At 36.0% G+C, this 27861-nt stretch overlaps 1 protein-coding gene across 5 annotated transcripts in view; it reads right to left on the bottom strand.

Annotated features, from left to right (window-relative positions):
• fras1 (Fraser extracellular matrix complex subunit 1) overlaps window positions 1-27861 on the bottom strand; it is a 249754-nt gene that overhangs the window by 82663 nt on the left and 139230 nt on the right. For all 5 annotated transcript variants that reach the window (XM_005165335.5, XM_009301656.4, XM_021476261.2 and 2 more), the window contains 9 exons: window positions 27391-27546; window positions 21442-21588; window positions 20036-20182; window positions 13718-13858; window positions 11859-11999; window positions 11562-11702; window positions 9695-9965; window positions 6812-6896; window positions 1475-1795 (listed from right to left, as the gene is read on the bottom strand). In XM_005165335.5, the coding sequence (XP_005165392.1) occupies window positions 1475-1795; window positions 6812-6896; window positions 9695-9965; window positions 11562-11702; window positions 11859-11999; window positions 13718-13858; window positions 20036-20182; window positions 21442-21588; window positions 27391-27546 (1550 nt within the window). The remainder of the gene's footprint in view (window positions 1-1474; window positions 1796-6811; window positions 6897-9694; window positions 9966-11561; window positions 11703-11858; window positions 12000-13717; window positions 13859-20035; window positions 20183-21441; window positions 21589-27390; window positions 27547-27861) is intronic.

Here is a 27861-nt window from a genome sequence, read left to right as displayed (position 1 = left end):
TTTTAATTATAGCTTTTTTTGCTTTGAGTATAGACTAATCAGTTTATAAGAGCAGTTCAAACTTTTATGAAGCTTTTAAAATAAAAACAGTTTTTCACTGTAAAAATTTAATATTTTGAAATATTTCTATTTATCAGCCTATATATATCGACTATCGGCCTCCAAATCTGAAGAGTCGATATATATATATGTATGTATACACTAAATATGTCACTTAATATACTTGGGTGGCTGTAAATAAACCTGGCCCTCCCCAAGTAAATTCTCTATCTGGGAAACACTACAGTTATATGCAAGACATGGGGGTGGTAGAGCATGAAATTACTTTTGACTTTTGAAGTATTTTGTATTAAATTTGTGACCTCCCTGACATATTGGCCTGTGTCATATACCGCATATTATACACTGTATACAGCAAGGGCAAAATATTGCTATAAAAATATACACATGGCATTTTAGTTTTTGTTTATATTTATAATGTAATATATACGTAATATAATAAAATATATAATTAAAGTTAATTAATTAAAATAAATTTTAAAAGGGAGAGAGAGAAAAAAATAATTTATAATAAAAAAAAATGGTATTACCCTTCTTAGCGCCCTCACTAATCATCATTGACTGCATGTTTGTGGCTCTGTTTGCCTTGGTTTTTAAGTTAGACATAGCAGAAATGAGCTGCTGGGTCCACATACTTTATTTTTTTTGCACTGTCAACAGTTCCCTTGAAAGATCTGTACACTTCCATCTGTGCTTTTATGGGATTGTGCTCTTGCTCTAATTTTACCCTATTTTGTAAATCTGGACCTTAATCTTAAAGTTCCTCAGACACTTTCAGTCTCTAGGAATTCCCCAAACTATAGTTTAAAAAACCCTAAATGTATTTACATGTAGATCTATACAGCACTATGCTTTCTAATTCCTTGTCTACTCGTTTTTTCATCTGACAGATGAAAAAGCCTTAAGTGATTTCATTATGACAGTGGACATGAAACACATAAATCACAACATAATCCATCGGCAGCCTGAGGCTCAATCATCAAGGCTCTTCAGAATCAGGCGAAGTGCAGGAATCCATAATTAGCCAATAATAATAATAAAAAACCTTGATCTAAATCCAAAATTCAGATGAGATCATGGCCTGCTGTTTCTCACACTTCGTATTTTTTACATCAATGTGAATGTACATGACACATTGATAGACCTATAAATTTTCATAAGGCATCTAATGTATAGCTAACAGATAAAAAATGAGACTTTTAAAGAACAAATCAAATACTCCTATCAGATGAATAATTATACATGATCAATTAGGGGAACATTTAAAAAAACAAAGCAATTAGCATTTCAAAGAATTTAACCAGGACAGAATAACACCTCACAAAAGGCTGATAAAAACAGTTTCAGATCAATTTAATTTTAATCAGTTATTCATTAAGTTTTTTTTTTCAGACTCAAAGCTGTCATGTCATACCTTCTGTTCAATGCTGATGTGGAACAGGACGTTCTGGTAGCTGTGTCCGTCATTGACCTGCAGCAGAAGTCTGTCCTGGTCTCCATCTGAACGATCATGAACATACTGCAGCTGCTCGCCATCTAGCTCTTCCAGTTTAAAATGGGTGACCTGCGTATCACTGTGCATGTATGTCAGGCGACCGTGCTGAGGTGGATCCAGAACCGTGATGAACACGTCCTGAGGATTGTCAAGGTCGCTGATGTGTAGAATAGATCTGCTGATGACGGCTGTCTCGCCAGAGTTAATGTACAGGATTTGGTTGGTGATTACAGTGGGTGGCTGTGGAAAGAGTAAACAAATTACAGGACAATACTCAGAAAAAAAGTATCTATACGTTTATTATTGAATGCCCTTATTCTATGTTCTTTTACATCAGCATATTTTAGATTTTTATGGTGTACAGAGAGGAGAATATGAATTCTGTTTTATTTGATGTTTGACATTATCACAACTGAAACAAGACAACAAGGTGGGACATAGTAGCTCATCCCCATTTCAAAAACAGCCAATAGCATTTAGTCTGTATTACAACTGTCTGATATATATATATATATATATATATATATATATATATATATATATATATATATATATATATATATATATATATATATATATATATATATATATATATATATATATTTATACACTCACTGGCCACTTGATTAGGTACACCTTACTAGTACAGGGTTGAACCCCTTTTGCCTTCAGAAATGCCTTAATCCTTTGTGGCAAAGATTCAACAAGGTATTGGAAATATTCCTCAGAGATATTGATCCATAATGACATGATACAAATCTACAGCATCACATAGTTGCTGTAGATTTGTCAGCTGCACATCCATGATGCCAATCTCCCATTCCACCACATCCCAAAGGTGCTCTATTGTATAGAGATTGGTGACTGTGGAGGCCATTTGAGTACAGTGAAATCATTGCTATGTTCAAGAAACCAATCTGAGCCTGTGTGAATTGTAGCCTCAGTTTCCTGTTCATAGCTGACTGCAGTGGCACCGGGTTTGATCTTCTGCTGCTGTTGCCCATCTGCCTCAAGGTTCGATGTGTCGTGTGTTCAGAAATGCTCTTCTGCATACTTCGATTGTAACGAGTGGGGTTATTTGAGTCGGTGGTTCTCTTCTATCAGCTTGAACCATTCTGGTCATTCTCCTCTGACCTCTGGCATCAACAAGGAATTTGCACCCAAAACCTGCCGCTCACTGGATATTTTCTCTTTTTCAGACCATTCTCTGTAAAGCCCTAGAGATGGGTGTCAAAGTCACTTAAATCACCTTTCTTCTTCATTTTGATGCTCGGTTTGAACTGCAGCAGATCGTCTTGACAATGTCTACATGCCTAAATGCATTGAGTTGCAGCCATGTGATCGGCTGATTAGAAATTTGTGTCAACGAGCAGTTGGACAGGTGTACCTAATAAAGTGGCCAATGAGTGTATACAGTATATTATTGGAACAAGTGGAAGATAAGCGGATTATTTTAAAGAGAGCTACTTCTTTAAGACTAACATATCAATACTAACACCTAAAAAAACTTTCATTTTCATTTTACAGGTACTTTCAATTCAATGACAAGATGCATGAAAAATAGCTGATTTTTTGCTTTTGAAAAATGACAAACAGATATAAACGGATAAAAAATACTGGACGTTGCTATCGGTCAGATTGTTTAAAGTCCATATTTGTGATCTAGTGCCCTCCAGCATTCAATTTCACTTAATCTACCACAACTTAATTTTCTCTAATAAAGTTTTGGTAATTTTTTTAAGCAAGAAATAAATGAGATATAGATTTAGCAGGCAGCATTTGAACTTGTGTTGTTCACATGACCAGCAAAGCATTTCATACACAATACCCCTTTTCTATAAAGCAATTCACCCTAATGAACATTCATTAGGTTGCTGTTACACAGAGCCGTGGAGAAAATCAGGCCACTTTTGTTTACCAACGTACAGGAAAGAAAAGAGTAAACGGTTTGTTTAAAAAAGACAATCTTTCCCCCCCGGAGGGATTATTGCATTTTTTTTTACACTTTTTTTTTTTACTTTCCTTCTCATAGGACTACATTCAGTGGCCTATATCTCTCTCTCATTCACTTCCCTATCTCTCTCTCTCTCTCTCTCCTCGCTTCGCCATGCAGCCTGTACATTTCAGCTATAACTGCTCACTCAACAGAAGGAAGACTTCTTGAGCTTCTGTTATCAGTCAATGTGGGGCAGGAATTTATTTTGGGTGTTATTTGTTGCAATCCATTACAATTCTGTTGGGGAGCTCAGGTTTCTCTCTCTCTTTCTGTGTGTGTGTGTGTGTGTGTGTACCTTTATTCCTCAAATTGAGGGCACCAAATGACCCCACAAGTAAAGCAATGGCAGTAAATTTTGACCCTGTGGGGAATTTTTTTTTGTCCTCATGAGACAAATGGTTCATGAATCACACCGAATTAAGCATTCAGGGAGAAAATGTAAAAATGCAGATTGTTCTACAGTATAAACTGGGTTTAGGTGTAGGGGGATATAATATAGCCTGTGCAGTATAAAAAATCATTATGTCTATGGGAAGTCTGTTGGGCTGCTGGAGGTCAGACATTAATACACAGGCAGTTCTCCTGAGACTGTATCTTTGTGGTGTAACAAAATGCTGCAGAGGAATGAGCATCAGAGACAGAGAGAGACAGAGAGGGAGAGAAAAGACATACTGGCTCAATGTGAGCCATAATGCTCTCCTAGTGTGAGGATAATGGACAGTCAATCTATGCTAATGATGTGGACTATGGGTGTAAGAAGAGACTGTATACAGTCCACGTACACATTCATATTTTATATGGACAAAAAAAGCATACGTTTCAGTTGAGGGCTGAGGTCCCACTTTGTAGTTGAACAGCAGTGGTGCCAATCACCTTCATGGGTATTGTAACACTCAATATGGGGACTGGAGGAATAAAATGGTGTTCTGTAAACCGATCTGCCTCTTAGGGACTTTGTCCTATAGACTCTAGGTTATCCTCTAGATCAGACATGCCCAAAAGTAGAGGCCCATGGTATCCTTTCATTTGGCTGGCCGTCCCATCTGAGAAGAATTAGAATAAAGGTTGAGGCAAATGCCTTCAACAGAGATCATCATTCCTTATTTAACCTAACCTTTTGTTTGTTTAATTGTTGAGTTACAAAAAAGTCAAATGAATTTAAATGTTTTAATTAAATTTTGTGCATGAATCAGATTTTTAAAAATGTAAATACTGTCACTCGAAGGTAGAGGACAATACACAAGACATTACCAAGCAAATCAAGGCAAAGGCAGGTTGAACTTGACTTGTGTATTTAGCATTGAACACCATTGTGTTTAAAAAAAAAACATAATTATTAATATGATTGAAGCATATTTTCCTATTTATTTTTGGTTTGGTATATTTAGCTTCAGCTTATCCCGCTCAATCAAGTTTGGCTTTTGGCCCTTCGTGAGAAAAAGTTTGGGCAGCCTTGTTCTATATTAAAACCTGACAAATGATGTTTTCCACAGTATGTTTACAGTTTTAAAAAGTAGTTTTGAAGACTACTGATGAGATCTTTTCCAAATGTAAAATGAAAATGTGGTCATGAGAGCATTTTTGCAGAAAACGAGCTAACAAAAAGTTTTCATGCGTTTTAGATGTTTATATTCATTTAAGACAACACAATATGAATTCAACTTAAGAAAAGTAAAGAAATTATTATTTGGTTTATTAACCTACATTTTTAACCACAACAAATAAAACCATTTGTTATTCTGTCCAAAAAATCTATAAATGATCATTTAGATTTGGAAGCAATCAGAAATTTGGAGGAAATGATATCAGACATGCTTTATGGAATAAAACATTTATAAACATTTTATTCAAACCTGTGCCTAATACATCCAGCAAACACAGAAAAACTGATAATTGAGAAAGTGGCTCCTTAATGCATTTTCTATATGCAGATCAATAAGTTGGCTTATTAACAACAACAACAGCAGCAAAAACAAAAATCAAAATAAGATGTTGTAGAATTTAAAATTTAGGTATCAATTTTTTTTGATGCTCGCTTTAACGCATTTTGTTGAATTTTCAAAGTTACATTGCATCTACATTTCAAATAATTTTCAAAAGATTTTAAGTAGACCATTAGTTTGGGGTTAGGATTAGTGTGAATTGACTTGTACTTGCAAAGTTTCTAAAGTGAATTAAATGTCTGTTGAAGGAGCAGTATCAGTAGATGCTAAGCAGACAGTCTACTAATTCTCAAATGTGAAATAATTGGCAAGCAGTTGCAATGCTTTTAGTCAACAATATGTTCAATAGGGACCATCAAAACCAAGTCTTATCAAAATTTATATAATCTAATTCCAAATTAGCAATAACTGAAAAGTTAACATTTTGCTTCCTAAGCACTGGCTACTGGCTAGCATTTGCCCAAATGATGCTAATGCTAAAGCAAGGGTCCCAATGACTTAATGACCGACTTTCAAGCTAGTCAGTGCAGGTGAAACCTCAGGATCTAGTCAAGACCCTGAAACAAGATTTTCAACTAAACTTGTCATGCCCATTTTCTATACACTGCCCTTCCTAAAACATACAGAAAGGACAAATCTGTCTCAAATCAGACTTGTTTTAGACTTGCTAGACTTGTGTTAGAGTTATGTGGACTTCTTGTGAAGATGCTGTTTGACTGCAGAACAACCAACACGTCTCAATAAACAATTCTGCTTGTAACGAGTCTTCAGATCAGGGTTCTCATTTTTCCAACAATGTGGACAAAGGTTCTGAAATGTTGTGCTAAAATAAGCCAAATGATATTATAACGGCCAAAAATCTAATGCATACATTTGTGTGTGAAGCCTATATACAATGTTCTCACAAACAAGACATAATTCACAAAACACACACACACACAAACACACGCATACACACACATTAAAACAATATGCTAGCAGAGTGTCTGTAAAGAAAAGCCTATGTGAAAACCTCAATATGAACATGGTTTAGTTGGATTGCTTGCAAATGATTAATCTTGGGTGAGCTGTTAATATTTTAATAATTTATATTAGAACAAGGATAAGAAGAAATCCACTGCATGTGTCTTGAATTAGTTGTACACCGTCTATGGCAATTTCTCCTGTGTGTTCAAATAATTTATGTAATTATTAATGAAAGAGAGCAATCGTGTCCACTGTCTCTTTTTGTTTTACTTAGTATGTGAATGCAGAACGGAGCTCTATTACTCAGCGTTCTTGCACTAGATATGTGTGGGTGATGGTAGGTGTGTTTACCTGCTGAGAGAGAGCCTGCACAGTAACAGTCTGAGGCTGAGAGAACAGTTGAGGATCTGCTGCCCTTAACGTGAACTGCCCACTTCTGAAAAAAAAAAAACAAGTCGACATTGCACTACTGTAAACAGATTTAAGGATATAAATAATGTGGGTGAGTCAGTGTTTGCCTACATTTTGCTAATAACCTCAGAAATATTGTGAAGGCCAGCTAACAGTCCACACAATGAAAACAGCTTGGTAAACATACTAAATAATGTCACACTGCTGAAATAACCAACCCAAACAATGTCCTATTGAAAATAATCAGCTCCGTATCCCAACACCGCAAGTCAATGGGAAGTAATAGTTTCCATTTCACATTGTGCCATAAAAACAAACTTGTGTCTGTGTAGAAAGTGGAAGAAAGCAAAAGAAAAAGACACAATAAATAAGAAACTCAAAGAAGCTAAAGGCAGAAACCAAAATGAGAAAAAGACTGAGAGGCTTTTAAAGAGAAATGATAAAGACTGGAGAAGTGATGCATTGAGAAAAAAGAGGGATGAAGAATAAAACAGGAGTGAGTGTATGAGGGCACTTGTTAATTAAACCATAGACCTGAAGGGAGTGAGAGGAGCCATTAAAGAGATAAACTGTGAGAAAGTTTAGAGAAAACTGAAGGTCGGCAGTCAGTCAGACTTAGTGACCGCTGCATGTGACTCACAAAAATGTTGTGGCTTATGAGCACAGTGGAGTGTGTGTGTCCTGTCAAATGCCTCAGCAACTTTACAAAGGTAATTAAAGCTAATGACTGTGCGCACTACTCACTCAACATCCGCCAGCTTTAAAGATGCCGTAAAATGGAAAAACTATACTGTATATACCTGTGCAGAGCTGAATAATAAGAGTTCAGTCCATGAAAATGACATTCTGTGAAAAAACACTATTCTTTCCTCCTTCTTATGTAAATCATGTTTGAGTAGAAGACCACTGAAAAGCTGGTGAATCAGAACATACACTCACTGGCCACTTTATTAGGTACGCCCTACTAGTACTAGTACCCCCTTTTTCCTTCAGAAATGCCTAAATCCTTCGTGGCATAGATTCAACAATGTACTGGAAATATTCTTCAGAGACTTAGGTCTATATTGGAATGATAGCATCAGGCAGTTCCTGCAGATTTGTTGGCTGTACATTGCATGATGCAAATCTCCTGTTCCACCCCATCCCAAAGGTGCTCTATTGGATTGGGTTCTGGTGACTGGGTTCTACAGTGAGCTCATTGTCATGTTCAAGAAACCAGTCTGAGATGATTCATGCTTTATGACATGGTGCATTATCCTGCTGGAAGTAGCCATCAGAAGGGATGGACATGGTCAGCAACAACACTCAGGTAGGCTGTGGCATTGACACAATGCTCAATTGGAAGTAATGTGTCCAAAGTGTGCCAAGAAAAAAATCCTCACACCATTACACCAGCACCACCAGCCTGAACTGTTGATACAAGGCAGGATGGATCTATGCTGTAATATTTTTGACGCCAAATTCTGACCCTACCATCCGAATGTCACAGCAGAGATCGAGACTCATCAGACCAGGCAACGTTTCCCAATCTTCTATTGTCCAGTTTTGTTAAGCTTGTGTGTAGCATCAGTTTCCTGTTCTTAGACAGGAGTGGCACCCGGTGTGGTCTTCTGCTGCTGTAGCCCATCCGCCTCAAGGTTTTGTGCATTCTGAGATGCTCTTTTGCATACCTCGGTTGTTAGAAGTGGTTTTTTGAGTTACTGTTGCCTTTCTATCTGCTAAAACCAGTTTGCCCATTCTCTGACCTCTGGCATTAACAAGGCATTTGTGTCCACAGAACTGCCGCTCACTGGATATTTTCTCTTTTTCTGACCATTCTCTGTAAACCCTGGAAATGGTTTCAGAGATACATAGAACAGCCCGTCTGGCATCAACAACCATGCAATGTTCAAAGTCACTTAAATCCCCTTTCTTCTCCATTCTGATGCTCGGTTTGAACTGCAGCAGATCGTCTTGACAATGTCTACATGCCTAAATGCATTAAGCTACTGCCATGTGATTGGTTGATTAGAAGTTTCCATTAATGGGCAGTTAGACATGTGTACCTAATAAAGTGACCGGTGAGTTTACAAGTCAATCATAAGCCACATACATATCCTGACATACAGTATCATAACCCTGAACCTTATCCTAATCCTAACCGTGACCACACAGTTGGGATTAACATGTAGGCTATGCAGAAAATTTGATTTTGAAAAGGGGGGCAATTAATATAGTCATTATGGTCCACCAGCACAAGTCGTAAGTAGTTATTTTATAACCACTTCTTGACTGGTCAAGCCATTTCTGTTTAAACTGAACTAAATTAAACATTGAACAGTGTTGGTTTTAGGCGGTTGGCCAGAGCCACAGTGGCAGGTAAGATTGACCGCCAGGCCACCGGGAAAAGTTAGTGGCGCAGTGTTTAGCGCTGTCACCGAACAGAAAGAAGGTCGCTTGTTCGAACCCTAGCTAGATCAGTTGGCATTTCTGTGTGGAGTTTGTATTTTCTTTCGTTTCCTTGGTTCTACCCGGCTTCCTTTGGGTGCTCCTTTGGGTGCTCCGGTCAAAAATCTGTAGCTGTATCCCTTCTAGACTTACCTACCTACATGGCTCAGCATGGAAAACAGTTTGTGTGCTTTATCATAGGAGCAAGTCCTAGTTGTAATTGGACATGTAAAACTGTTTCTCGAAAGTTTTTTTGCATGTAGATATCAGAGGATAATTTAACACAATGTATCAATCCATAGCATAGCATCTTTACCGCAAATTTGTTTTACATGGGAAATGGTTTTCATTGTACAGCAATAACATGGATTAATTCCTCCACACAGAAAAACTCACTTGGTCTGCTCTTTGTCGTGAATGAAGCGCACCGCTCTGCGTTTGAGCTGAGTATAGGTGAAAGTGTCATCTTTGCCCAGCGATCTCTCTCTGTCATTCTCCAGCAGCCTGAGGTGGCCATTACTGGGCGGCTGAAGGAGCTGAAGCAACATGCTCTCTGATTGGCTATCTGCATCCTTAATTGACAGGAGTGCTGGATCCAGAGGCTTAACTCCACCAATAGGAACCAGCAGAGAGCCATTGATGTAAAGAGAAGGAGCACGACTATTTGCTGTAAAACAAAAGGTCATTACATTGTAATAATAAGGTAAGAAATTTGATAAAAAAAAAAAAAAAATATATATATATATATATATATATATATATATATATATATATATATATATATATATATATATATATATATATATATATATATATATATATATATATATTTACTGCAAACTACAAAACTACCAAGTCTAAAGGCCAGTTCACACCAAAAACGATAATTGTAAAGAAGTATTTTCTTTAATTGTTCAACAGTACTGAAAAAATACAATCAGCATTAACGCACCTTTGAATAATACTACTGGAATCAGTTTGAGAACATCTGAATTTTTTCAGCATTGACAGCAGAGTTACCATCCTGCTTTATAAAGCATTTAACTCACTTGTTGTATCATTAATAATTTAAAACACACAAACACACAGATTTTCTCTTAGAGTCTGCAAAGGCTAATATCTACACCAGTGTTCAGATCTATAAAATGGTGTGAAAGCACAAAGCATCATGTCATATTCTAAACAGACATATGCACTTTTACTTAGGGCAGAGATGTCACATCTAAAATCACCCATGGATCCACATGGTGATATTAGAAATAGATGGATTAGAAATAGATTTTTGTGAAATAAAGAATTATAAATGTACGATGCAGAGGCAAAACATTGCTTAACGTGAAGCTTTTTCCCTGGTCATTTGCCAAGTTATATACAAATTAAAAATAGTTTTGCTCTTTGAAGTGTAATATTTGACAACATATTTGGCAGTTACATGACATGGTATATCCCCTAGTCCCCGCTTTGAATCTGTGACAGGCACAGAGGAAGCATGGATGAGAGAGAGACTGCGTGTGCATTCATTTCTTTGATAACTGTGATCAAAACCGATGATTTAACTATATTATTTATTATTTAAAGGATTTTATTGTACACTTTCCAGCCAATCACAATCAAGAATTTCAACAGACCAGAGAATAAGATCAAATATAAGCTGGCTTGTATGCAACTAATCAAGAGGGCTTAAAACTATGGTTACTTGAGGAACCAAACCGGACACAGGTGAACATAGACAATTAACTGTTGAGTGACCATAGAAGAAAACTAATCACAGAAACAACAGGAACAAACACTGACAAAAAGTAAAGAAACACAACATAGGAAAGAATCATAAGCATAAGAACAAATCGCCACAAGAAAATTAGCATGAGCTGATGTGAACGGTATTACTGCTATTTGGTTTCACTTCATTTTGACTGTACTCTTTAGATATTCTTAAAAAAATTAAACTTGCAAATATCTGTCAACTAACTTTCATCAGGCTGTTAGTAGATGTACATAGTTAACTTAGTCAGTAAAATGTTACTTGGGAGACCCTTGAAAATGCTGATATTAAGATAACAGTCTCTCTACTATAATGACTACTAGTTGACATGACAAGTTACCTACAGTCAGAATGTCTTAAGGAGATCATCAAAATACAACATTTACAATTGTAATTATTCTTTATAGTCATCTTTCTTGATGAGAACAGGCCTTAATGATTTCTTTTACTCTATAGAAATTATTGTTCTATCAAATATGCAAAGTAATAAGTCAAGATTACCATGACAAGCTCTTGTTTTTAGGTCAGCATAATATCCATGACCACAGTCTGGGATGCATCTGCCATCCTTCAGGAAGGTGTTTTCAGCACAGACGCGACACTCGCCTGCACTCACACACTCCACACAACCAGCTGAGCATGCTGGGAAATAACAGAAAAACAATCTGCCATTAGACTCAGATAGGACACGAGAGAGAACTGTGCCACACTATACTGAGCTCCTCTAAAATTAGCAGGCCAAAATTGGCAATCTAGGCAGTCACAATCCCTATCTCAGACCAGATTCACAGCTCTCACCGGTGCACTGTCGAGTCGAGTCATCTAGAAAATAGTGCTTTCTGCATTCCAGCACACAATGTCCGTTAAATGAGGCATACGGCAACTGGCACCGCTGGCACTGACCATGAGCCTGGCACTGCTCACAGTGCTCTTCACAGCCTGTTCATAGAAAGACAAAGGCAGAGAGAGACTAAAGTTACAAAAACTGATTTACAATTTAAATGAGATGATCAGTTCATATATTTTTGGGCTTAGCAAAACTTTTGAAAGTCTCTCAAATTCATCAAGGCTGGATTTATTTGATTAAAAAAATAATAGAACTACATTAAGAAGTATGAGGTTTTGAAAAACCACAAAAGTTTAAAGCAATTCATTTTTATATATTTTATTTTTGTTTTTCCGAGAGCAAAGCTTTTTTTACTCAACCCAGGCTTACTCTAAAAACATAGCCCAATATACATTTTTGGAAAACACCAAATATGTTTCAGGAGCTACTATTTTTTGCAGTTTTTGTTTTAAAAAATCTACCAGAGTCCGTTGTGTATGCTTTCTCAGATTTCAAATTTCTCTTGCGAGTGTCATTTGCGCATGTTCTCGCATAAATCCAAGACTGACTGAACGATCATTTGACCCACCCTCCTCCTTCCCTAAACCCAAACGAAAGTTTCCAACAAAAAAAAAAAAATCTAGAAAATAAAGCCCACAAATTTTTACCACATTTTCAGATTTTACCACATTCTCACCCTGTTATTTATCTGTTTATTTTATTTTTTGCCTTTTGTTTTTGTCTTACCCTCATTTTGGAACCTTTGGAATACTTTGCTAGACTTAAACCCTCTAGTCGTGGTCAACTGATCTCTGCGTCTCAAGTCTGTCGATGTACGGGGTCAGCTGATAAGATCAAAATGAAAAGTAGTAAAAATCAGGCTGTCGTAAGGGCTTTTCCTTTTCTGGATTGCTTTTGAAAACACTGCTCTTAGGTTTAAGGAACGGAGTGGGCGGGTCAATCGGAGCCTTTTTAAAAACACTATTGGTTGGCTTCAGGGAAGGGGGTGGGTGGGCTTATCGGTCAGTTGGTCAGTCAGTCAGTCAGTCAGTCAGTCAGTCAACAGCAGCCTCTGGTGGATTCACGTGAGAACAGCAGGCACAAATGGCAAAAAAAGTGTACCCCTCTGGCCCCTCTAATGGATTCGCAAAAACAAAACTGCAAAAAATTTAGCTCCTGGGACATATTTGGCACTCTCCAGAAATGTATAAAAAGGTACTTTTTCAGAATGAGCCTGGTTTTTTTTTTTCTTAAGAAATGACTACTGATATTTTTTATTAATTCAATACATAATTAATGAGCAAAAATACTAGATTCTTGAAAAAAAAAACTTACTGATCTCATAATTGATTAAAAACATAATAACATAATATATTATTAATACTATTCATTTATAATATAATTAAAACTAACAAAAAAAAAGCAAAATTAAAAATAAACTTCAGGTCCTATGCTGCATTTTGATTAAGTGATTCAGCAGGTTTAACAGCATCTGCTACCATTGCTGAATGATGCAGGATACTATCAATCAAAGTCTGAAGAAAGTGAATTCTAAATGAGAGTCAGGAGCTTCTTTAATCTGGTTCATAACTACAGCGGCTCTGATAGACTCGTCTTTCAGTCTAATTTGAAATTGATCCATTAAAGTGCCATTAAACCTTGGCTATTGCACAGCGGCTGATGTTGGCACTATCCACCAGACATTAGTGGCCCTCCCTCGCTTCCCCGACTGTGACAACTGACTGAGAGATTGAAATGTCAAAGCTTATTGAGCTGGAAAATTGATTGGTTAGAATCATAATGAAGGTTGTTATTTTTCTTGATGACTGACTCAGACATCTCTCTGCATCCTGGTAGAATCCCGGTGAGCAACCCGGCACACAAATGCCATCCTGCAGGACGTATCCCTCCATGCACTGCAGGCAGTCACTGCGCAGAGGTCCACGGCACGCATTACAGCTCCAGTCGCATTCTGACAAAAACACAGCAAAAGACAGAGTGGGTGGGAGGGATATAACAGGAAAATATGACAAATTGAAGTGTGGCTGAAGAAGAGAGTAAAAGGAGAGCAAATTAAAAACAAAACAAGGCCAAGAAACAGCGATGAGAGAGCATGAAAGAAACTTGATTTGCATTTATTGAAGAAAATACCAGCGCTTTCAAGGCAATCCATGATAAAGCCCAATCACTTTCAATTCAGCATGCAAATTTCAACAGCATTACTGCCTGCAGGAATGAAGAACTTCCTAGACATGCTAATTAGTGAAGCCACACGCCAAGAGAGGCTGTGTGATTGTACTGTAAGTAAAGAGTGCTCAGAATAAAGCGCTTAAACATCCCTTGAAGTTGTGATTTGGCATAGATAGTGTCGGATTTTTCTGTACTGTGATGTACGCTTGGATTGAATATTGAGGAATTGTGGGATGGAGACTTTTTATGTTTTTAAGTGAATGGCAGCAGATCCAGGGGCATAGAATTGGCATGGACGAAGGGGACGTGTACCCACTAAGATCCATTGACTACTGAAATGTCCTCACCAATAAGTTCAAGAGTTCACACTTAGCTGATGATTAATTATAAAGAGTGTTCGGCATGCTGTCCCAGGAGAGAACACTGGGCTCTTAAGATCCTCGAGCCCAGGGCTCCCTCTCATGGCAGGATGAGAGGGGAGTTTGAGCTCAGGTAGATCTCAAAACTCCTCCGCTGTAGTAGATAAAGAACCGATAGTGATTGCTCTTAAGAGATAACTACTAACTAGGAGCATGTCTATGGTGCGGATTTGGATTAGTCAATTAACTTACTGCATGTTTTTATGTTTTAAAACCGGGGGACCCAGGGGAAACCCATGTGAGCACGGGGAAAATGTGTAAACTCAACATAGTAACGTCGGCTGGCTTGGTAAGGAGTAGAACCTGTGACATTCTTGCTGTGAGGCAACATTGCTAACTACTGGGCCACTGTGTCACCCATCTAGCAAAGGAGGAGGAGCAGGGATAGAAGGGGGATTCTTCAAAATGAAGATGGCAGTTATATGGAACTTAGGGTATTTATAGTGACCTAGGAATTGTCTGATTGGTGAATGATGAATTGGCTAATGCATGACTAGCTGTGTTTCATGAGAAGCATGTGATCCTGTCGAAATTACTATATAAATAAACTTCTCTTAATTCACCTTTAAAAAATTGCACTTGTAAAAATTAACCTAGACATCCAGAAAGAGTTAAATTACATTCTCTACTCGAGTCAGACCGCCAAAACACAATTGAAAATTTTGTCGTGCAAGAATAAAGTGTGTGAGGTGTGTGACACGCAAGTGAGGATGGTTAAAAACAACAACAAAAAAAGAATAAGGAGGACATTTTTTTTTTTTAAGTGTAAGTCACATACACTTAAGTTTGCTACTGGATTACACTGTCTATCATAATAATGGTAACAATAAAAAAGGTAGTGTTTTTCCCCCACTTTGACATACAATCTAACATTATAGCACGCTGATATAGTCTGTGAACAATATGGTCTGATAACTGCACAATAATCTGCTAAATGTAAAAATATAAATAATATGATCCCTGTCAGCTTTCCTACTCTCTCAGAATAAGCTAGCATGTCAATTTCACAGGTCCCCACCAATGTCAGGAGGAAACCTATGCCATCGAGCAGTTCTGAATGTCAGCTTGAGGTTTTAGCTAAATTAATCAGAGAGATCAGAGAGAAGTCTGTCATGTCAATGAAATGAAATAATGAGTTTTTCTTTAAGAATTATTTTTCACGTTTTTTTGCCTTTATTTTGATTGGAAAGATTTTTGGAAGCAAATTTGTAAAGAGAAAGAGCAAGCATGGAATTGGGAAAAGTTAGAGAACCAGGATTCAAACTCAGGCTGCTCTAAGTAAAGTTGTGCTACATGTTGCTGCACTGCCCACGAGGCTATTGTGCTGATAGAAGATGACATTTCAATAAAAACAATAAAAGATCAGAATTTGTTTAAAGAAAAAAAGGATTGTTGTAGGTGGCTTCCAGGATTTTTTCTAATCAATTCAATTGATTAAGGGGACAAAGTTTATTTATTTATTTATTTTAAGTTCTTTTATTAGGTTTTCTATATGGAATATCAATTACAACATTCATTCTATAATTATCCTTCCATGATGTTGTTAACACGACCCCAAATAAACACTTTCCACCCTTTACAGCCCCTAACTTCCCATTGAAAAAACTAAGAAATATTTTTTGCTCAGCTTAAGAATCAAGAGTTAGCAAGCAGATAATCAAAAAAGGGCGCCACAATTTGTGAAAGGTCTTTAAAGAACCAATAAGTGAAAGTCTAATCCTTTTCAATTTAATGTATAATAAAGGGTTGAGAAACATGTTTCCACTTTAAGAGGAAGAGATGTCTTGCTAGCAAAGTAGTAAAAGCTAAAGCCTTGCAGACCATTACTAAAAGGTTAGCATCTATTGCAAACCCAAAAATGGCCTGAAGTCTATGTCGATTGCATCTTTCAAAGTTTTAAATATTTTAGCCCAATGATCAAATAATTTAGTGCATTACCACAACATATGTATTAGATCCGCTGGTGATGGCTTACACCTATCACATGCATCTCTGACAGAGGAGTATATTTTAGCAAGAAAATTTGCTGATGTTAGCACGTGTTTGTGAAAGTTCACTGTTTTTGAAATGCAAAAGAAAAGTTATTTAAATGTGTTCTGTTTCAAGAAAGGTACTGTTTTTGGAGTTAAACTGTTTAATGTAGCAATCTTAAACTATCAGCACATCTAAAATTGCATTTTGTCAGAAAATGTGCTTCATATAGTCATGGGAAGATAACCGGTTTCAAGGTTTACCGTGGTTTAGAAAAGTCAAGGTTTTAAAACCACAAAAAAATTCTGTTATACCGTTACTATAAGGTACATGTAATATTTTTTTTTATGTGTTGTAAATAAATCTGTGTTTTGAAACTAACACAGACAGCAGAAGTCAATTATTTATTCTAATTAATTTATTATTATTATATATAAATTTATAAATTATTGAATTTATTTATTTTATTTTAATTTATTTAGCCTGGCATGTTTACTGTTCCAAAATATTATAAGTGTTTTCTGAAATAAAATATATTGTGTTCAATGGGGGAAAAAGTTGTACTATTTTTACCCAGACATAGAACTTTTTAGAACACTAATAAAATACCTTGATACCGTGATATTTTTATCCAAGATTATCAAACGGTCAGAAACTTATTCTGGCCCATGTCTAGCTACATATGAATTTTAACTTATTTCACAACCTCAGAATTCATAAATTCTTGATGGCATGGCATGGCATGGCATAATAAAGTTTCCACTGGATGTGCACTTCGGAATCTCAGCAGTAGAATTAAGTCATCTTGCCCTTTTTGTAATTCTATGAATGTGGACATAGTACTTTCACATAATATCGTAGGGAAGTAGAGATGCAATTTTTTGTGCACCGTAAGAATATTCTGTCCAGAGATAAGCAGATGTGTGAGTAAATATCATTGTTTTCTCCATATGATTAAACTGTGGTAAAACATTTATGACAATGCTCTAAATGTATCATAAACAATAGCTTCTTGGGGCTTAATTCTTTAATTTAACATGGTAGGTACGCTGTATGACCAATTAAAAAGCATGAAAACCATACATTTCATTAGTCATTTACATACATTTCATGAAGATTTTGTTAAAGTCTACATTTTTATAATCTAAAACTCTTACAAACACAAATAAGACAGTTGAAAATACCTGTAAAACTAAATTTGAATAGTGCCAGAACAAAAAGTAATACGAGGCATTTTGAAACGCTGCTTGACTTACAATGAGAAAGAGAAAGAGAGAGATAGAGAGAGCGAGAGAGACAATGTTTCAGTTCTACAATCATCTATTATAGAGAGCACTAGCCAACCATTTGATAACACACCAGCAGACCCCCGCTCTCTAAATCAGCTCAGCTCATTAAAAAGTCCTATCATGCTCTTTCTGTCATCGCTTCACCCACATAACCTCATCATCTCTGCCCTCATTCTCCAAAACCACCCTCCCAGCCTAAACATTTCAAATGTACATCTGAAAAGCACACTGGCTTACTTCATCTAACTCTATTTCCTATTTAAACTTCACTGGTGATGTCCATATATACTGCTTCAAAAGCAGCACATTTGAATATGACATTTAGACTGTCTTTCACATTTCCATCCACAGACCCAAACTGAATGACATCCTGAATTTCTGTAGTGCTCCCTCCAAATACTGTCAAGGTAACCTTCATTTATTGTACTGCAGAGGTAAACCGCTTTACATACCTGCAAGCTTTGTTATTGTCTCTCTTTCTATTTTGTTCACACTCACTCACTCACACAAACACACGCATATACACACACCAAAATACTCAAGGGACAAAAACTAATCTCTGTCTCCTTTTGATCTCCTCTGTAAATCCCATCAAAATGAAATAAAGGTCTCACTGTATGGGGTCTGTTCCACATCCAAATCCCAAACCACATCGCATTAAGATCTGAACATGCTCACAATTATTACAAAATAACAATCTTCTCTGCAATTATTCTTGCTACTTCATGATGAGCCTCTGTGAAATATATTTGACCTTAATTGCTATGGATGAAAGATGCATCCGCTTTTCCCTAACTGCTCTCTGTTGGTATTTAAGTCTATATATTATATAATGGACTGGAAGAATATTTCTTTAATGGCCGGAATACACTACTTTTAAAAACTGAACACAAATTAAAACGCCACAAGCAATATACACGAGCTGACTTTGTAAATAGTTACAAAGAAAAACTGGGCATCAGACCGACAATCTCTCACTAACAAACCTTCAAATCACACAACACAGTCATAGAGAAACACGTTGCCTAGTTGCTAAGAGACACACAACACTAAAAAAAGTTCTAAAATCTGCTAATAATATCAGACGTTTTGAAGCTAAAGACATTTTAGAGCCGACTTCCCAAACAAAAATTGTAGTGTATTCAGCCTTTATATGACACTTTTTTGTGTAATAAATGTTCTCTATTAACAAGACCAAAAATGACTATAATACACTACCAGACAAAAGTCTTCTTGTTTATAAAAGTTTTAGGAACATCAAACAATAACTTGACTTCTAGTTGATCATTTAGCATCAGAAGTGGCTTATATGAAAGGCAAAGGCCTTTAGATTATGATTATTTTACCATAACAGAACAAGATCATGCTTTGATTTTTAATTATTAGGACAGTAAGGTCTTCACTGAGACAAACATCTTGTCACTTAACAGAAATAATGTACAGTATAGAATATAAAGTCATGGTGCAGTGGAAAAATAGTTAATATTGAGTCTGACTCCTATGTGTTTGAACGACTGCATCCATACATCTCTGCAATGACTCAAATAACTTATTAATAAAGTCATTGAGTTCATCAGGATTCTTTGGATTTATCTTCAATGCCTCCTCTTTCATCATACCCCAGACATGGTCAATAATGTTTAAGTATGGTGACTGTGCTGGCCAATCCTGGAGCACCTTGACCTTCTTTGCTTTCAGGAACTTTGATGTGGAGGCTGAAGTATGAGAAGGAGCACTATCTTGATGAAGAATTTGCCCTCTTCTGTGGTTTGTAATGTAATGGGCAACACAAATGTCTTGATACCTCAGGTTGTTAATGTTACCATCCAATCTACAGATCTCTCATACATGACCATACTGAATGTAACCCATAACTATGATTTTTACTTCACCAAACTTGACTGATTTCTGTGAGAATCTTGGGTCCATGCGGGTTCCGGTAGGTCTTCTGCAGTATTTGTGATGATTGGGATGCTGTTCAACAGATGATTCAGAGATGATTCTGCCACTTTTCCAAAAGATCAACTAGAAGTTATTATCTGTTGCTCTTACAACTGGGATCAACGACAAGACTTTTTTCAGGTAGTGTAGTCCTTATAACGCAAAAACACAAAACTCAGTTCAACCTTGCAGGATCCATAACTTAAAATAATTCAATTTTAAAAATGCGTGAATTGATCCAGAAGTAAAAGCAGGAAAGTTTCTGGTCTACATGAATATTTCTCTGTGATTATTCTATGTTTGACAGATGCTGTGCGCCGTTAGCGGGCTGAGACTCACCTCTGCATGTGCGTGTGCTGGTGTTGAGGTAATACTGATGAGCACAGCTCTCATACTGACACTCCCCAAACAGAAGCACTTTAGCTGGATCTCTACAGGACGAGCACACGCCTGCCATCTCACAGCTCAGACACTGAGAATCACACTCTAAAACACACACACAGTCATAATCAATTAATTTACAGTATGAAATAAGAAGTGCACACAACATATGATTGGCAATGCAAATACAAAATATTAATAAGAAATTAAAGAAGAATCCCTTATATAGCAGCAATGACAGATTTTTTTTAAACAAACCAGCCTACTTTAGTCAATAATTCTTTTATATACAGTGGCGGAAAGAGTACTGCAAAATCATACTTAAAGCATCATTACTTGCCTAAAAATGTGGTGCAAGTAGACTAAAAGTATCTGTAAAATATTTTTATATTTTTAATATAGTAAATATTACTCAAAGTATGAGTAAAAAGTAGACTTTTCAAAAGTACTCAAGAGTAGTGATTAGTGCGTATTACGCTGTGAAAAGCTGATGCATTTACATGTAATTTGTGAATGTGTGTAAAAGTAACATTCTGTAGTGCATTTCGTTATTGCCCAGCAGGCACATGTCATAAGACAGTAAAATTAGGTAAGATTTAGGTTGTGATGTCAAGTGACCAAAATTCAATGTCTAGCCAGCATCTATAGACAACGTTATTTTGATGTCCAATAATGACTTCAAATAACGTTGATATTTGGTTGATTTTAGGTTGAGTTAGAAAAGTGACTAAGATCCAACATCGAGCCAACATCTTAAACCAACATCATATTGACGTCAAATGCTGACATTTATTTGTCAGGTATGGCAACCAACATCCAACATCTGATAGACATCATAGTCCACACAACATCAAGCTGTTAAATCATTAAACGTTGATATTTGGTTAATTTTAGGTTGGTTTTAGGTTTAGGTTTAGGCATCTACCTCATGAACAGTTAAATATTCCCCTACTGTGCAATAAACATGTGCAATACTTTCTCAAACGCACTTGTACACGGCATAACAATATACAATGCAATATTTTCTCCCACGCATTTGTACAAACAAATCTGTAAATACAATTTAACACCCATAGCTTTTTGTCTAATTGTATTTCTTTTTAATGTTGTATTTTCTCATATTTATTTTGTGTTGTCACTTGTCACTTTACGTACACTGGAAGCTTCTGTAGCCAAAACGCTTGGCAATAAAACCAATTCTGATTCTCAGAAGATGGTTCATGTATAGCTCCATCATTGTTCAAATTAAAACAAAAAGTCATAATTGATGATCTTAGCTTTAATAAATAAAATAAAATTAATTAAAATGGAATAAAATAAAATAAAATAACATCATCAATTACACCCTTAATAGACAGACTTACTTTGGCAAACTCGGTTTTCATCAGCATAATATCCAGTCGGACAGCGTGGACTACAGAGTCCTGATGGGGCCAAAACTTCAGGGGCCAAACAAGAGGTACAAGAAAGAGGACCATCAGCACTGCACTCCTCACAGGAAGAGTGACATTCTGGAGGACACAAGCACATAACAGAATGATGAGCTGATTATTAAGATGATGAGCAGGACAATAAGAATAAAGCCAAGATATCTAAAAAAAATAAATAAATAGTGTGACCTGAATTAGACCTATGAATCAGATAAACATACCATAATGATCTGTAAACCTTTGATGAATATAATATGTCCAGATGTATACAGTAGGACTGATTCAGACCACACTCAGCGATAGCAGATAATGGCATTAAAATCTTTCAATCTTAAAAAGTAGATCCACTGCATTTTGACATTTTAATAAGCAATGTTGCCAAGGACGTTCACATTTCAGTGTAATAAAGAAATAAGACACTTAAAAGGAAAACTATTCACATCCTGAACTAAAATGTTTATTTACATAGGATGGTCAGATTTCTGTCAACTTGACATATTACCTTGAAACAGGGTATAGATGCTTGAAATGCTAGGTAAGTGAAAGTAAATTCCAATAAGTGTTTGTTTTGACTTTAATGCACATAGATCCTATTCAGACTTGTGCATATAAATGTATCCGCGCACATTCATGTACACTCTCATGACATCGCTTTAAAGCCAGGCAATTAAAGAAGGCCATAATAGTTTATAGATTACATCAGCATCTTAAAAGATTCCGCATTAAAGCCAAGCACTGCATCACGCTCCCTAATAAAAACAAATGCACCGTCTCATCCACACTGTCAGCAGAGGGGCCACTTTTGAAGCATCACAGGTAATTGCATCAGGGTTATGGAAACAGAGGCACTGGCTATATTACATTGAGAGATCATGTAGAATGACAAATCAGTGCATAAAGAGGAATGCTGGTGTTGGGAGGAGAAGCTGTATGTGACTGATGTTCAATTTACATAATGAAACTCCATGCTGGAAATACTGAAAGGCAGCAGAGGGCCTTTCTCAGTGGAAGACAAGATGAATTGTCATTATTGTGTGATGCATATTAGGTTTGTGCATGAGCATATTGTGACAAGATCATCAACAGGTTTTCAATGGTACAACCTTGGGCTTTTTCTTTTCCAAAAACTAGAAATGTGTATAACAGTTAATACTTTGTTTAGAAGGACTGCTTAATCATTTATGACTACAAATAAAAATGAATATAAAAATGCATATAGACCATTTTGAGGGATGTAAACAAAAACAATGGTCCTGATGTATTTCCTGTTTTACATTTTAAATTTACACAGCTTCTGAGAGTCCAAAAAGTTCAACATATTGATAAATCTTGTTACGATAGCTGTTATTGAATCACCTCTTGTTACAGAAATGAAATAGTTTGACTACAAGCAGGAAATGTTTATGGGCCAATAACATCACCATATGGAAAAGGTCTATAAAACATCTGCAGAATACGTAAGGGCAGTTAGGTAAAAAAGGGCAGGCAAATTTTCACTTCTCACATTATTTGCTTATATAGATGTTCTAGATTCCATTTACCATGAGTAAATTGTTAGTTATAACCTAAAAATAAGCAAAACTTGTGATAGTTTGTACTTTTGGCACTGCATTAGCTCACAGTTGTATTAAAATGCATTATTATTATAATCTATACAAAACACAGGGCTCAGTGCTTACTTTTTTGGGCAAAAAGCACATGGTAATGGAGTGCATTCAACCGCTTTGAATGTTATCACTCGATTGAATGGGCGTTATCAGTGGTTATCAGCTGATAGACATGGGCCTCCAGGGGCCTTCTGCACCTACTGGTAGGCTTACAAGGCTGTTATCACCCATCCACATGTCTAATCAGCTATACTAATAGAGAAGACTCCAGATCTAGGTCTATTTTTACATTACTGTGATGGTTGGGTTTAGGGTTGGGGTAGACGTTAATAAAATACTGGTAATGGATAAATTGAATAAATAATATAAATAATTATTGCGTTTAATCAGCTATACTAATAGAGAAGACGCCAGATCCAGATATGTTTTTACATTATTGTGAAGGTTGGGTTTAGGGTTGGGGTAAGGTTGGGGATTAATAAAATACAATTAATGGGAAATGTAATAAATAATATATATATAGTTTTTTTTAAATTTCTGGACGCAGACATATGTGATCTATAGCTGATTAACAATTTGGATGGATGATAACAGTTTTCTAGGCCTACTTCTAAGCACAGAAAGCCCCTGCTGGCCTATATCTATCAGCTGATAACCACTAATAATGCCCATTCAATCGAGTGATAACATTAGAATCTACCGGTGCATTAAAGGAGCACAATGAAAAGTGATCAAGCAATGTGTTTTTCCAATTCAGTAGTTAGGAATTATTAATTACACATCTATCATAATATTTCAGATTTCATAATTATAATAATATTAATAATTAAAATAATAGAAAACTCAAACATACATTTGACCACAGACCTAAAATGGTTTATACCATTGTGAATGCATGAAAAATAACAATTCAGCCATTTGAAAGTAGTAAATCTTGAGCACCGACAGACAGCGTAAGATTTCACGAAACATTTTCTTGTAAAATAGGTGTTTGTATCAACATGTAGCCTAAAAGTAACATCAAATTAGATGCTTTGTTTGTATTTTTATTATGCAATTGCTCGTCCATGGAAGTTAAACAGTAAAATAATAAATACTGTAATTGCAGTCTGTCATGGTCATTTATTTATTGGTCCAGGAATGCAAAATTGTCACTGTTTGTTTAATATGACAAATGTCACCAAGAACCACTCAATATCCTTCAAAAAACTAAAAACTTAAAGATAAGTTTGATTAATCAATGTCATTGAATTAAATATACAAATTTGATTCACTGAAGCATATTGCCCAATCATCAATGTATAATTTACACCTTGAACACAACCCTATATAACTAAATAAGACTTAGCAACCAATACTAACCAAGAAACAATAATGTTATGTATCCTGTGGGATTTTAAGTTATAATCAAGCCTGAAATATCCCCAAAATCATATTTTAAAAAGGTTTATGCATTACTATATATGGCTGTTTAAAAAATATGAGGGAGATCAAATATGCACTTTTACAATGGTCTAAACTATTACAGTACAAACATCACAAAGCAGTACTGTCATAATTCCTCATCAGTCAATTACCAGCAACTGCTTGGAATATTACACTAACATAATTGATTATAAAATATCCTGAAACCACACGCTTGTTTAATATGCAACAACACAGCATTTTTTCAAATTGAAAGTGCAGTGCTCGCATCAATTTAATTTACCAGCCTTTCTAAAGTTTAATTATAGCATAATTCCTGTTTACCCATTCGCACATTTAACACCTCTCAAAATGAAAGTTTAAATCTTTGTTATGTCATTTAAGACATCCAAAAACAAAATGAAAATTTGCTCAGCTTCGGTTGTTTTCAAGCTTGTTTTGAGTTATTTTTCTTCTGCTGAACATTCAATCAAGTCAAACTCAGCACACACCTGAAGCAACGATATGTGTGTAGGAAAAATGTACAAAAGGAGAACAAGCTATCCCACACATTGTATTTATTAGTTATGTATATAATGTAGGTCTGATGAAGGATGTGAGATTTAAACATTACATTTACATTAAATAAATTATTTAGCAAGTATTGGTAGTGTGCTTGTTCTACTTCTGTTGAACATAAAAGAAAAATGTTGGGAACCGGAAGCCAAAACAATACAATGGGAGTGAATGGCTACAGGTTTGCAAAAGTCTTTTCGAATATAATATTTTGTGTTCAAAAGAAAAAAAAAATGGATTTAAACAAGTGGAGGATGACTAAACAATGACAGCATTTTTATTTTTAGACAAACTACTGTACTCTTTTAAAACTTTCTTGCATTCTGTATTTGCACCTATACTATGTGTTCATAAATATGTTGCAGAGTTCAAGCAGATCTATTTTTGTCTCAAAATGTACCTCTAAAAAAAACTGTGCTTGGTGATTACTTGATTACTTAGAAATCTGGGTCTGTTACTGACTACAAATGACAAACAGTTACAAGTAACAATCTAGAATATAAAATTATTTATCATGGATTTGATTATTTTTAAATACATTCTATTCTTTGTCATTATCATGATGAAGTAGATTAAATATCATGTACATCAGTGTTTCTCAACCATGTTCCTGGAGGACCACCAACACTGCATGTTTTGGATCTCTCCTTTGTCTGTCACACCCATTACAGGTCTTTCAGTCTCTAGCTGCGTCCCAAATGGCACACTATGCACTTATGCACCATGTACTTATGCACTTACCCACTCAATAGCATAGTATATGTATATAGTGTTGTCCCAAATGGAACACTAATGATTTTTTACAAATCGGAAATTTAACCCGCTTCCCAGATGACGTTTGACGGTTGCCAAATTAGTGAAATAAATAAACAAAGTACCAAATAATACCTGCCATGACTACTGCCTCATTCTCCATCGGGAGGCGCTATAATCCCTCTCATAGGAGAATTTTACTTTCATAATCCAAAATAAATGAAGTAATCCAACACATCGGCCATTAGCTCCGCCCCGTCCACTATGTCAGCAAAACTGCGGTCTTTAAGTGTGTGTCCATCATTACACACTTCATTTTAGTCAAATGAGTGCATCATCCGGGAAATTAAAGTGCACTTATTATTTTTAGAGTTTTCAGTGTAAACTCACTACTTACACTATTTATATTAAAAAATGACGTAGAATAGTGCATAAGTATGCGATTTGGGATGCACTTTCATCAAATGAGCAGATGATCTGAATCAAGTGTGTTTGATTAAAAAAAACATGCAAAATGTGCAGAGCTGGTGATCCTCCAGAAACGTGGTTAAGAAACACTGGCCGCGTCCGAAATTGCCTACTACTCAGTAGGTACTACATTTGAATTTAAACATACTACTCGGTTGTTACAAAAGTACATTCTATGAATGTCAGTAGTATAAACGGAACTCACACATACTATATCAGCCATTTTGTCATCATCATGTGACCTACCTGTGTCAGGGACGCATCCCTCACGGTGAATCATAGAATATCATAGCGTCGATGCAAAACGCATTTCATAATCTTGGCAGAGGTAGTAGGTCATCCTAGTACTTCTTACATACTGTTTTTCAAATTCTATGAATTCGGACATACTACTCAGCTCGCATACTGATTTTAGAGTACTATATAGTATGGAAGTATGCGGTTTTTAAACGCAGCTAACGTTTTTCGAATTCTATAAATTTGCACATACTACTTGGCATACATCCTGTTTTTAGCGTACTGTTTAGTATGGAAGTACTCGATTTCGGATGCAGCTACTTATTACATCACAGTTTTATGAAGGAGCTTCTGGGGTTTTGTGAATTGATGATTATTGTTCCAATATTATTATTGGTGTAAAATTTCAATAAACCAAAATAAATAGTTTGGACACATTTTTTACTTAGTTATCTTAATGTGACCATCAGAGACCCCAAATTTATTTTAAGTTGACCGAAATTATTGAGATTTGAATTAAAATTTAATGGGTAAGATTTTTTCAATCAAGGGCTTTGACCTAACAAACAAATTTTGGGCTTCCCAGCATGACATGGACGTCCATTGACAAACTAGATTTAAAATATGAGGTTTTTAATATTTTCAGAATACATAATTGCCACTGGCAACGATGAAGACAAATCTATAAATCAGTAATAAGTGTATTGTGATTGTAAATAATTTAATATAATCTATTAACCACCTATTTTTTTGGAATCTGATTATGTAATCCAGACTACATGTGATTAGTTACTTCCCAGAACTGTATGCATCCAGAAAGCACTCCACTTAAACTTACTTTTGCAGGCTCCATGCCAGCGGTAGTGTTTGTGTGGGCACTCGGGAACACAGTGATTGCCCAGCAGAAGCATTCTGGGAACTTTACACCACAAACACACAGTGCCAGAGCCAGACTGCAGGTCTGCGACACAGCGCTGGCATCCCTCCTCGCACTCTGACAAAGAAACAAACAGACAGACGACATGCATTATTATTATGCAGATCCATAAAAGCATCCCCGACTGAGCAGAGGAAGAACATCTTATCAGATCATTATCTTAAAAATGTTCTCAAGGTGTAAAAGTAAACAGTGTTTTATCTGCGTATCCTCTCTCAGTGTTTATCAGCTGAGGGAATAGACTGGTATCACTGCCACGGACTCGCTGAGGGCGCTGATTATAAAGCGATGCAAATCAGCCAGCCAAAAGCTCTTATTTCTCAGGTTGCTTGATATTGTGCAGACACTATGAGACACCGGTAGATTCTTTAA

Source organism: Danio rerio, chromosome 5 (genome assembly GCF_049306965.1).
Source record: "Danio rerio strain Tuebingen ecotype United States chromosome 5, GRCz12tu, whole genome shotgun sequence".
Classification (NCBI taxonomy): domain Eukaryota; kingdom Metazoa; phylum Chordata; class Actinopteri; order Cypriniformes; family Danionidae; genus Danio; species Danio rerio.
The sequence above is the reverse complement of the archived record's forward strand: the minus strand, read 5'-3'. Positions and strand labels throughout refer to the sequence as shown.